Source organism: Lactuca sativa, chromosome 8, assembly GCF_002870075.4.
Source record: "Lactuca sativa cultivar Salinas chromosome 8, Lsat_Salinas_v11, whole genome shotgun sequence".
In the NCBI taxonomy this organism is placed as follows: Eukaryota; Viridiplantae; Streptophyta; class Magnoliopsida; order Asterales; family Asteraceae; genus Lactuca; species Lactuca sativa.
In genome coordinates, this window is record NC_056630.2 from 122,520,615 (window position 1) to 122,534,463 (window position 13,849).

General features: G+C 32.4%; 1 protein-coding gene across 1 annotated transcript; it reads left to right on the forward strand.

Moving 5' to 3' along the window:
* The first annotated feature begins 7,280 nt into the window (after positions 1-7,280).
* On the forward strand, positions 7,281-9,782 carry LOC111898882 (uncharacterized). The gene is made up of 2 exons (XM_023894771.3): positions 7,281-8,410; positions 8,519-9,782. The coding sequence occupies exons 1-2, from the start codon at positions 7,591-7,593 to the stop codon at positions 9,685-9,687; spliced, it is 1,989 nt and encodes a 662-aa protein (XP_023750539.2). The 5' UTR covers positions 7,281-7,590; the 3' UTR covers positions 9,688-9,782.
* Positions 9,783-13,849: the final 4,067 nt, after the last annotated feature.

A 13,849-nucleotide genomic window follows, 5' to 3' on the forward strand; every position in this document is an offset into this window, starting at 1 on the left:
ATGACTTGAAGCCTAAAGTTTTTATTTCAGAAGTAGCTAAAAGACTTATATTTTTGTTGTTTAATGCTATCTTAGGTTGTTTCTATCGTAAAAATGATGACATTCAAATGTTTTTTTAGTTAAATAGATAAACTAAGTAATTGTATTTTAACAATTGTTTCTTGATATTCCTAAAAGTATACATTAAGCACCAGGTAAAACATTTGAAACAAAACATGGGTTAAGTTTCCATCTTTTTTAAGTTTATTTTGAGGTCATGAATATCATGGTCTCATCTTGGAATATATATATATATATATATATATATATATATATATATATATATATATATATATATATATATATATATATATATATATATATATATATATATATATATAGTGGTTAAAAATGTTTACTGCTAATAGTGATCTGTTGTTATTGCACTACATATACTCCAAATATTTAAAAAAAAATCAATCTAAGGCACGACTACATATATTCCAAGATGAGATCATGATATTCAAAGCATAAGTCTTATAAAAAATTTGAAATCATTTTTTAACATATGAAAAAAAAAAACTTCCAGTGAGATAATAAGAACCACAAAAAAGTTTATTTGTTTAACTAAAAAAGCATTGTTTTTTTCATATGTTAAAAACGATTTCAAATTTTTTTTATAAAATTTATGCTTTGAATATCATGATCTCAAGATAACATTAAACAACAAAAATATAAGTCTTTTAGCTAGTTCTAAAACAAAAACTTTAGGCTTCAAGTTATCAATATTTTTTGACCATTTTGTCTTGAAAGGAAGCCCAAAGTTCTTATCAGTTTTTACGTAAAAACTGAAATGTTAATAACATGAAATCAATGGTTATCACACAATCAAAAACTTCTATTATTTGTGAAAAACTAATTGTATGTTAAAAAAAACATAGAAAAAAGAGGAAAAATTAAGCAAATTATTAACCTAGGACGTATACGTCATAGATTTTTTTTGATCATTTTGCCCTCAAAGAAAACTCAAAGTACTTATCAGTTTTTACTAAGACTGAGATGTTAATATAGTCCCTAATAACTAATAAGGAATAATGATTTTTGGATAGACCTAAAAACTAATGTGAAAACATATAAGTGGTAAACTACTATTACAGTGATGGTCATTGTGGCATAAACTTTTAAAAAACTTATCCTTATATTAATAGTTTGTTACAATAATGGTTTTTGTGGCATAATTTTAAAAAGAAATGGTCCTTATATCAATAGTTTGTTACAGTATTGGTCCTTGTGGCAAGAATCAGTTACAAAAACTGTCCTTATGGCAAGAATCTGCTATAAAAACGGTCCCTATATCAAAATCTGTTACAAATACATCCCAGGTTAATAATTTGCTTAATTTTCCCTCTTTTTTCTATGTTTTTTTTCAACATATAATTAGTTTTTCGCAAATAATAGAAGTTTTTGTATGTGTGATAACTATTGATTTCATGTTATTAACATTTCAGTCTTAGTAAAAACTGATAAAAATTTTGGGCTTCCTTTCAGGGCAAAATGGTCAAAAAATATCGATAACTTGAAGCCTAAAGTTTTAGTTTTAGAAGTAGCTAAAAGACTTATATTTTTTTTTGTTTAATGCTATCTTGAGATCATGATATTCAAAGCATAAATTTTATAAAAAATTTGAAATCGTTTTTTAACATATGAAAAAAACAACTCATTCCAGTGAGATAATAACAACCACAAAAAAGTTTATCTGTTTAACTAAAAAAACATCTCATTGTCATCATTTTTAATACAGAAACGACCTAAGATAGCATTAAACAACAAAAATCTAAAATTGTTACCTTGGGGGAAACTCACTAAGCTTCGTGCTTACGGTTTTTAGTTTATTGTTTCACGTGCTTTAAATATTTTTGGCAAGGCGAAGGCATGACCGTACACATCCTTGCGTTTTAGACTTATGATTTATGGAAAACTCTGATAATGTCAATGTTTTGAAAACTAAGATTGAAAGGTATTTTGATTATAAACAAATGTTTGGAACCAACAGTTTTTGTAAACCCTTTTATAGAAAAAGGGTTGTTTTGGAAAGTTTAAATTTATCATGATTTTTAAGGATGTTACAAGATTGCAACATAATCCGTTTTGGGATGCATTTGGAAAGTCATCTGAAGCAGCACTTACTGGAGCAAAGTCGAATGAACAAATGGAACCTCAACCATGTACCTCCTTACCCTTTCTTTACCTTTAATAAACGATCTTTTCTATAGCTTATTTTTTTGTGTTCAAAATCTTTATGATGATGGCTTATGCTATGCAGGCAACCCATTTGATTGGAACACAACTCAAATGTACCAGCAGCTGCAGCATGTATTGAAAATTCTCAGGTGTAATACCCCTTTTACTCCTTCAATTTGGGCTAGAAAATATGAGTATTTTCTTAATTTTTGTTAATATTTTTTTTATTTTCACTTTTCATGTAAGGAAATTTGGGCCGAATCTTTTAGGTGGCACATGCTATAAGAGAACAAAGTATATGGTTTGCATATGAGATCTTGGAGATGTTCTGTGACTTTGCTCTTGCATGAGTTTGTATTATTGAAAGGAAGAGGTAAATCCATTTGAAAAATGCTTACACCTATAATTTGTTCTTAGTGTTGTTATAAATCGGTAGAGTAGCATTATTTATAACTCATAATTTAAATTACATTTATGCATTTACACTATGATTAGGAAACTTGAAAGAGCAATAGGTTCAGTAAGTGATCTTAAATACAATCAAATTCTAAGGGTGTAGTTTGATATTTCACTTTCTACATAACCCAAAAGATTTTACCTGGTTATAAACATTATACATTATCATAATTGTTTTTTAGTTTTATACTATTTATGATTGTTTCTATTCAACTTTGAGGACATTTCATTTTTCTGACTACTTCTACACTGCAAGAAAATCAGATGATGTAGGCGAATCGGTCAATTATCTATATTATAAATACTCTGATATTCCCATATATGCTGTTGGAACAAGCCTTAGTACAAAAAAATGTTTCTAACTAATATGCAATAATAAAGATTGATGAATTATAGTAAGAATGACTGATCTTGCAAGTGAAATATCTTACTGAGGAAGGAGATAATGTACCACCTCGATGTCATAAAGATGACAAAAATCTGGTAAAACTAGATGGAAATGTTGATGATGTTTGGAATAAATGAGAAGTGTACTATGCGAAATTTGAGGGATCAGTAGCTATGTATGATATAAAATTGCATGTTGTGAATTGTAGGCTTCTTACCTATTACTATTGTCAGTAAAAAAGGATATACAAAATTTTGTCTGAGGTTGACATGGATTGTTGTTGCTGTTGGACTAAAGAAGAGGTAGGGGTAAAGTAGGAAGGACTGCAGGTATGCTGGCTAGGTTGTGGAAGGGATACCCAAAGGGTTGCTTGGGTTTTATGTCTTCCGTTTTACTTCATTATGGTTGACCTGAGCAGGTTGTATTATACTACTTTCTGAAATTGAAGTGTAGACGCATTGGTTGATGTGATTTTTATCAATTTATATAAAATATTCCATGAATCCTTTTAATTGACAAATTAATTCCTAAATTTGCGAATTGGATTATGTTTTTCATGTCAAAATCAAGAATTAGTGTATACGAACAAATGTAGCATAAAAGTTAGTGGATGGAATACTGATGGTCAAGGGCATATTAGTAATTTTAACCTAACATTTGCATTTTGTGGGTATTATGGAAAACGGTTTGCAAGTCGAGTTCAAATGATAGAGGATGAATTGATACTAAGGGCCAAAAAAGAAAATAGAATGAAAAATAAGAAGAAATTGAGCTTGACTTCTTTAAATAATTTATAATGGTTATGTTGTCCATCTTTTAAGTGTTTGTTATAGGATTAAGTCATTTTGATGCTAAATTATCCTTTAAAATGTTTAGTTAACTCAACGATTAACTAAGGATTTGATTGTTCTCCTTGCAGGTAGGCTTATGTAAACATGAACGTAGATAATAAGGGGGCTGACGGATGCTTTGCCCCCTCATTCTCCTTTAAAAGTCCAAACTATAGTATACAAGTGTATATATAATTTGAAGCCCACATAGGTTTTCTGTGATACAAAACCATGCCAATCTTTATTAAAATTTCAATTAATATATAGAAAAGTAATAGGGTTATCACTATGAGTAAACTTGGGGCCCACAATTAAAATCTCATAGACTTTAGTACTTCACCCACATTTTAGTTATGGATTTACCTCCATTTACCTTGATTCGTTAAATTAATTAGTTTCATTATGGCTCTTTTAATTGCCGATTAGCCAATATAGTGTAGGACTCCTATATATGTAAGATTTTTTTTACACTATCGTTCAATACCTTTTTCGGACACAATATAAACCCCTATTATTTTTAAATCCTGACTCGGCCCTGTATGTAAAGCTGGACACAATCTATTCATAACGGTAAATAACTGCATTTTTATCTTTTTATAAGTTTGACAACAGTAGCAAAAAATTATAGCCTACTTATCTTTATTTATTCTTAGGACTAATTTAGTCCATTTTTCTAGAATAACAACTACATAATTTATCTATTGTTTATAATATACTCCTATTTTACAGTGAAAGAACTTAAGACCATCAAAGGCAGCACCTAAGGAAAACTCCAATCAGAGGCAAAATGGTCAAAACAAAAAAACTTTAAAATGGTCAAAACAATATATGTCTGTGTTGTGTTGTGTGTGTTTGTACTATGTATCTACGTGCATCTGTGATGTGTGTGTTTGTGAGTTGTTCGAGTGTCCCTAAATTTATGTACAATTTCAAAGCCCTACTGCTTACTTCTATTTTTATTTGTATTCGTTTTCAAACAGTTGGAAATTTACCGATAAAAACATACCTTTTAGCGTGGGTATACCTCCCTAGTTGTTATTAAATTCATCCTTATAAAACCCCTACTAACCATGAAACAAAATTTGATAAAACACATCATGCTTATTGTCTCATCTCGTTTTATCTCCACACACTTCGAGTGATTCATGAGGTATAGACTCGGTAAGGTTGTGCTTAGTTCCACATAAAACCTCATCATATTCATGCCGAGGTGAGGGGGAGTGTTCTCTCCTTGCCGACCACACCTTTGCCGAGTCCCTCTTCATCCCATTCCCTGCAGCCTTACTGAAAATGATTCAACAAGAACAAAGGAAACAGATCATTATAACTTTCCCAATAAACAAAGGCGTTAATGACCCGAATAATCAATGAAATGCGACCCATTTAAGCCAGCCCGCACCCTTTGGAGCCGAAATATAGACGTTAAATTCGATCATCGATGTAATGTCAAACTATGGAAACTACGATTTATGATTTCTGTTTAGGGTTTTGATGTTTCAGCTAACAGCAACACCAATGGAGGGATTGAAGGTACCCAATGCGGAATTGGTGGCGTATATACGTCCTCTGAAGTCTAAAAGTGTCTCTCAAGCCATCTTTGGTGAACTAAGTTCACTGCTTTTAAAGTAATTCTTCTTCCTTTTATGTATAATATTACCGAACTTGAATACTATGTTTCTCAATGAAAGATGAAGCTATCTCTTACGAAAAGGAATTCAGATTCCATTGCAAGAGAAGTTTTATAGTTAGGTTTACTAGTTGTTGTTGATTAACATCAGATGGTTGATATATTCGATAATTGATCAGATAATCCTTGGTCCTGGGTAGAAACCATTATAGGAAAGAATCCACTTATATTATATATATTCTTGTAACTACCCTGAGATAAAAATAAATAAATAAAATCTATTAATCTATTTACAACCTTTCGAGCTCTTAGTATTTGTAACCATGGTGATTTGTTTTTAGAATCGGTATTCGGGTATTGTACTTGCAAACCCCTCAAAGAAACAATACATTTAAAAAACGTGGACATTTTTGTAGAAAATTTTCATATATTTGTTTATGTCGATGTGGAAAATGATGATGGACTTGTATAACTTATTCTATTTGGCACTTGGTTTCAATGTAACCAACACACATGGTTACGATTCGTTTAAAAAATAATTTTCAAATTAAGTTATTACACCTTTGTTTTTAAATAATACTAAGTTTTCTTAAGTGGGTAAGTGACTACACTGTTATTTGTATTTTAGTATTTTAAGGATTTTATTAAACAGGGCAAAATTTATAGCTCCTGTCAGTTATATGATTTTTTAAAGCAAACTCACTACCATAATACATTGTGTCTCCTGATCGATGGCTATACCCCGCTCTTTCATTAAAAAAAATTTTTAAAAAAAAAAAAAAAAAAAAAAAAAAAAGGTAGGTTTTGTGGTAATGTGGGTGGTTGCTATATTTTATTTGCAACACTTGAATAGATATATTTTATTTTCTATCCACTATGGACTATTAGAAATATTGGTTTTGTGAAATGAAAATTAAAGTAAAAACTTAAATACACTTGTGGGTTAACTGTTTCGGAAACTTGAAGATTAGCTCTCAACTTCCTCTGAATTTTCATCAGAATTTTCACTTACTTCTTCCTCCTCCTCTTCATGATCAGGATAAACATTCATGGGATTGTCCTTAGTTAAACTCCCAAAAGAAAATAAGAAAAGCATAAGAAACATCTAAAGATGCCTAAGCCTGCCTTTGTTACAAATATACTAGACTAGATGCGAGTGAGGGGCACTTATGTCTTTTGCAAACCATCAATGTATTGTAGTCATCCTGAATGAATCTAAATTGGTGGATTGAATGAATCTATTCTGGTGGATTGAGTGTCACTCCCACACAAAATTATTTGTTTGAAGCTGAATTTTGTAACTAATTACACAATTGTAATACAAAAATAATTTTCAAGGTGATTGATTGTACACGAATAGTCGTTAACATGGTGATTGTATAACTTAAAATTGGGACTTATTCCTTACTTATTAGAGGGGTAGCACTAAAGATAAGAAAAAGGAAAAGAGTTATACTATGCTTTTGTTTGTTTCAATTGTGTTTATTCCTTAATTATTAAACTTCACAAAGAACAAAACATAAAACCAAATCTAGCATAATGAAGATTTTGAGAAACATAATCGTCCACATTAGAGTATCATACTTTTTACCAACCAGTATTCATAGAATACGTCATAAATAAAGTATTTTCTTGATATAAAAGCATTACATGCAATTCCATAAAAGCCATGGTAGTTGGTAGTTGAAGCTTTTATTTATGCCTAAGCGTTTGGCAAAATAGTTTTTAGCTTCTAAATGTATTAAATTAGTTAAAAACTAAAAGCTACTTGAAATAGTTTTTGGATTTGAAGGTTTTTGTTTAGCATAAAAGCTAGAAACTTTTTTTGTTTTTTCTTAAAAGCTAAAAGCCAACATCCTTTTAGTGAATGAGAGGGAACATATGATTCGGTTGGAATGGATAAAGGTGGCATAGATGCTTTCTTAGAAAAGGTGAAATGAATGACAGAAAAGCAAAGACATGCGTGCGTACTCAGTTTAATTCATGAGTTTGTGACGAATACATTCTTTTCATTGCATTAAATAGTCTGTATAAGGCGTATATCATAAAGACAGAAACATAAGATCATAATGGAGGAAGTTGAACACGAGCATGAACTAAAGCTCATTGATATGCATCTACAATATGCAGATCAACACCTTGAAGAAGATGATGAAGTTTTTTTTATTTTCTGGCGGCAAATTGGAACTCTATGTCACATATGTAAAGAAGAAATCAATTTGCTCCATAGGTACTACTACAGATGTATGGGAGAGATGTGTACTTTCTCAGTTCACGAATTCTGTTATGACCTCCCAAGAATTTTAGAACACCCATTACACCCACATCCCCTTATCCTAACCGGCAATCCTTGCGGTCAAATTTTCGAAAATAGATGCAGAATTTGTCAGACACATCATGAGAATTCAGCCGTACATTATCAATGTTTTTCTTGTTATGATTTCTTCGTTTATGTAAGCTGTGCCCTGAAAATAGAAAAAAACACCATCCATCATCCTAGCCACCCTCACTTGCTCATGTCTGCTATTGCTAAGCACATTTTGTGCGAGTGTAATGCTTGTGGGAAAAGACATGAGGGGGTGTTCTATCAATGCACCACTTGTGTTGGCTTCACCATACACAAGGATTGTGCTAAGCTACCAAGAAATTTGCTCATCCAAGAGAGAACAGATGGTGCCTTTTATCATTTTCATCCACTCACCCTTTCATATTCCTTCCCGGAAAAAGATCAAAAAGCCAAACATCATCCTAGATGCAGAGTATGCACTAATGGTTTTTATGATATGGAGAATCTTTGGATTTACAAATGTGATGTCTGCATGTATTATGCCCATCTGGATTGCGCAACATCAAGAGGAGAGCCATTCATGTCTATCTTCTCGCCTGCTGGTAATTAATGAATCCCTTTAACCTTTATATCATGATTGTTTAACTGTTTAATTAGCGATTGAATGATGAGATATACTAATACTAATTAATTAATTTCCAATTTATCAGGCTCGGGCAAATCAATTAAAAATTATGAAGATGTTGACCATCCTCACCTTCTTCATCTCCCATTCCCTGATGAATCTTATAGCCTACCAAAACACTTGTTTTTCAAAGAAAGTGGAACATTCGTAATTGATAAGGTAAACTTACAACACATAAGTCATCCACACCCTCTAATTCTAGTTGATGGGCAAACCTCCTCCTCAAAGATTAAGGATTCTTTGTTACTAATGTGTCATAACCCAATGAAAAAGACCCAATTGCTATGCAATGGATGTCTCAGACCAATCACGTCCACCATGCCTTTTTACAAATGCCCTCACCAGAGTTGCAACAACTTTGCTCTCCATGAGTGGTGTACTCGACTTCCTCAAAAAATAGAAAACCACCCGGGTCACCCACAACACACCCTCCATCTCATGTATTCACACGTCCTTCCTCACTTTTTCGGTGTGTTCCTTTGTGATGTTTGTAATGTACCTTGCAATGGATTTTCCTATTGTTGTGTCGAATGTGAATACTATGTTGATGTTGGTTGTGGGCTTATACCTCAACAAATCACACATAAAGCTCATCCGGATCACCTTCTTTCAATAGTCCGAAAATCTTTTTTTCATAAATCTTGTCATATATGCCTCCTACCTAATAAATGGAGCAGTTTTATTTTCAGTATTAGAGGTTTTCGTCAAAAAGATCCAGTTTTCTTCAGCTGCAACATTTGTGATGTATATATACATCCAGAATGTGCTTTGTTATTATCCGAGAAAATCATGCACAAGTGTGACAAGCATCTTATGCACCTAAGTTACCTTCCGATTGAGAATCATAAGAGCGAATACTTTTGTGAAATATGTGAGGAGGATTTGAATCCTCATGAATCTTTCTATCATTGTCATGATTGTGTTCAATCTATACATACTGCTTGTGCTCCGTTGATACTTCATTGCGAGACAAATACATATACATGGGAGCAAAGAAGCATTTATTATTACGTGAATATTAAGTTTGGGGGGAATTATAACACTGATGCTCACCCACATCCTCTCTCATTTTCTCAAGGTATTATGTCAGATGGTGAATGTAAAATCTGTCGCAAGAAATTACACTGCCAAATGATCTTTAAATGTCAGGAGTGTGAGTTTGCACTAGATTACAAGTGTTGTCGGAGTTTATGATTTCTCTCTTTGTAATTGTGACTACTCTTTGTTACATATCCCCCCCTTATTTTATGTGTAAATAATACAATAAAAACGTGGCTTTCGTGTGTGCATGTTAACTCTTGCCAGCCTTTTGTTCATATATAGGAAATTAAGCATATATTTATAATTATGGAACTCGGTGACTATTCATATAATTTATTGTGTATGCGAAAACATAAATTGAATTGGTAAAGGAAATTGCAATTCAAGCAGACAAGAAAAATGAACGAATCCATGAAGAGTTTTTAGCTTCTGTTATTACTTGATGAAAGCGTACAACCGGAAAGAAAACAAAAAGATTATATGCAATGCTTCAAACACGTGTGAGAGTCCTCACCCCTCCATCACTCATTTGAAATGCATATCAACCCAATACCAACCACCTTGTAACATGCATCGCCCCCTATCACACACTTTCAATATCCAATTCTTGATATGTGACTATTAGTGAAATATATTTACATGTATAAATCTGTGTAATTAGAGAACATATATATATATATATATATATATATATATATATATATATATATATATATATATATATATATATATATATATATATATATATATATATATATATATATATATATATATATATATATATCCCTTCCTAGTTTATCAGGATTTTCTGTAAGTATATATATACTCAAATATCTATGAGAAGGCAGAGAACTTTTACCATTTTGTAGTGGCAAATCTAGTAGAAATAAACTCACTTTTACCTTTCTTTAGTGGTAAACCTATTAGAGATAAACTCAGTCTCACAGCTATAAAAAAAAACAAAGGAAACAGAGCATGGTTGTTGGAGCGGAACAAAACATTTGTAGTTTTGATTTTACTAAGATATCATTTATCCTTTTAGTGCATTTTCCTATCAATTTAGTTATAGTGCAATTCCTTTCAATTTATTTTCTTTTGAAAGTAGGTAGTAGTTTTGGCCGTGTAACCTCTTTTTATGCAACTCAAAACTTAGAAGGTGTCGCAATGAAACACTAAGACTATCAACATTAGTAACCCAACCCAAACCAAATTTTCCATAAAATATATATATATATATATATATATATATATATATATATATATATATATATATATATATATATATATATATATATATATATATATATATATATATATATATATATTTTCACTTATACAATTAATCCAATTCAACAAAATTTTCACCCCCATTAGCAATTCAACCCAAACCAAATATTTATTACAAATAAAGAATTAAAATGAAATATGAAATATGAAATATATCGATATTATATTCTATTTAAAGAGATTTTATTTTTCAAAATTTAGTATTTTTTGTTAATTTTATTGAGATAATATTTAATGTCTAAGTTACAAATCAATAAAAAATAGATATGACATATAAAAAGAGAGAGAGAGAGAAATGGAGTGAGCAAGTGTGAGTTGGGGTTGTGGTGGTGGCCTAGTTCACCATTAATCATTTAATTTTCATTTTCTTTATTTAAAAAATTGTTGAGCTGAACACTTAAACCCCTCCAATGGGGGTAGCCTAAGGTGTGGGTTTTGTATTACTTTATGTAATATATATATATATATATATATATATATATATATATATATATATATATATATGTGTGTGTGTGTGTGTGTGTGTGTGTGTGTGTTTTACTCTCTAAAAGAGACCTTAAAGAGAGAGAAGACTCCAACATGTATACATTTATTGAACCGTGCCACACCGATGTCAGATACACTAATACTCCCTTTAGGCAGGAAGCTCGATAAATATAAACAAGGATATGTTGAGCCACATAGGTGCACGATGTTGACTTTGATACCATATAAGATATATGTGGAGTCCATGATTTACTCCCCAAAAGAACCCTTATGGAGAGTGGGAAGATTCTAACACACACACACACACACACACACACATATATATATATATATATATATATATATATATATATATACACATACACACATAGACACACACACATACACTAATTAGACTGTGTCATACCAACATAGGATCACCAACACTTTTCTTCTTCATAGGTGTTTTCTCTCACACAAAACGAATACAAAAACAATTGCACAAGCTTTCATTTACTATCTACAAATTACAAAAATTTTCATAGCTTTAGATGTTGCTTGAATATAAAGCCCATGAGTATCGTAACATACCAAAATTTCATAAAAATTTAAAACTTTTTTAAACATCCAAAAACCATTAATTATTACAAAGTGTTTTAAAAATAGTTCAATATCAGAGAATCCCAGAAATCTAACTCATAAAATGTGAGGATGTGTGCGTTACACCTTCGTCTTCCCGCGATCATCTGAAGTACCTGAAATGAAATCCATAACTTTAAGCTTGAAGGCTTAGTAAGTTACCCCCAATATACCGATACATAACAAACAGTTCACATAATAACAATACAACAATAACAGTAACAACATGCAATGAGTCCACAACTCTATAGATTGGATTACCCCTAAGCCCATAGTATGAGTATGGCTTGCCCTTCCCGGCCCTTATCTCACATCTGGCTTTCTCCCGAGCCCATATCATAAGTCTAGCTTGCCCTCGGGCCCACAGCCTATGCCTGGCTTGCTCCTTCAATCATTGGACTGAAATATAAATAGTCAGCCCTCAGTACGAGTCTAGCATGCTCGTCTCAACCCTCAACTTGTATTTGGAATGCATATGAGTCCTTAGTATGAGTCTGACATGCCCTCCCTGGCCCTCAGCTCATATCTGGCATACTCCACGGTTTGTTGGCCACCGTATGGAGCAGTGCAACCTCAACCCAACCCACATAACATGTCGACATGTAACAAATAAGTGCACATACAGATAATCAAACAATATCACAAGTAGTCCTACAGATCTACCAGACTAGCATATCAAACTAGTACGCATAACTATCTCATACTCAGCATATCAATAACTACTAGGATATCAGATCCAATGGGCCAGCCATGGTGCCTTAGACCCCTTAGTATAGTGAGGACAACTCACCTCACAATGTCGAAATGAACTGAAAAGATCAAACTCCGGAATCACAGCTATGAACTCAACCACCTATAACCACCATAGGACCAATTCTATCAAGATCCCAAATTACCAAAATACCCTCAGCAGTCAAACTTGGTCAACCATGATCAAAGTCAAAGTCAACACTCCATTTTGACGCAACTCATCGAGTGCAGCTACTGACTCGTCGAGTTCCTCCTGAACTCAGAAAACCGTGAAAACCCAAGTCAACTCGCGGAGTTGTCAAAATAACTCGTCGAGTCCATACAGTGTCCAGAAGATCGGGAAAAACCCTAACCAACTCGTCGAGTTATCTCACCAACTCGCCAAGTTCACTCATAATCCAGAAATCAGGAAGACCCGACTCAACCCGTCGAGTTGGCTACACAACTTGTAACACCCGCAGATCCGGGCTAGTCAAATTAGAGGCAATAAGTGTCGAAAATGACTTCTCCACAAAAGATTGTTTAGAATAAATAATCTTAACCAAGTTTTTGAATATGTCTCAAGGGTTCCGTGCATATAAAGAACGCCGAAATCTGAGTTATAACGAAGAAGATATGACTCATCGAAGTTTTACGGCAAAACCGACACAACACCGAGAATCGTAAAAAGTGAATTTATGAAAAAATAATTTCTAGCCTTAGCAATCTAAATGAAAGTTGTATTATATGTTAAACCGATAGTGTGCATAAAAAGAACGTCCAAATCTGACTTCGTATGAGGAAGTTATGATTTTTCTAAGATTTAGCATAACAGTAAACAACCTGGAAATTCGAATTTTAGATCGGTCGATTTTTAGCTAAAATAATCTAAACGATAAATGAATATATTGTTAATAGGAGTTAAACGATAAAAAGACAGTCGAAAACGGAGCTCGTATGCGAAAGATATGGACGAAGCTTAGTCTCTACTCTTCAAGCGCGGCGAATTCGATGCAGATTTGTAAATCTGAGATAGAATAAGAATTGGCTGATGAGATCTAAATGAAAGTTGTAGTACTTGTAAATACCAACGCGTGGATATAAAGAACGTAAAAACAGAGCTCATACGCAGAAGATACAGACGAAGCTTAGAGACTACTCTACGATAAAACCCCTATACATAAAGGGTGAGTCC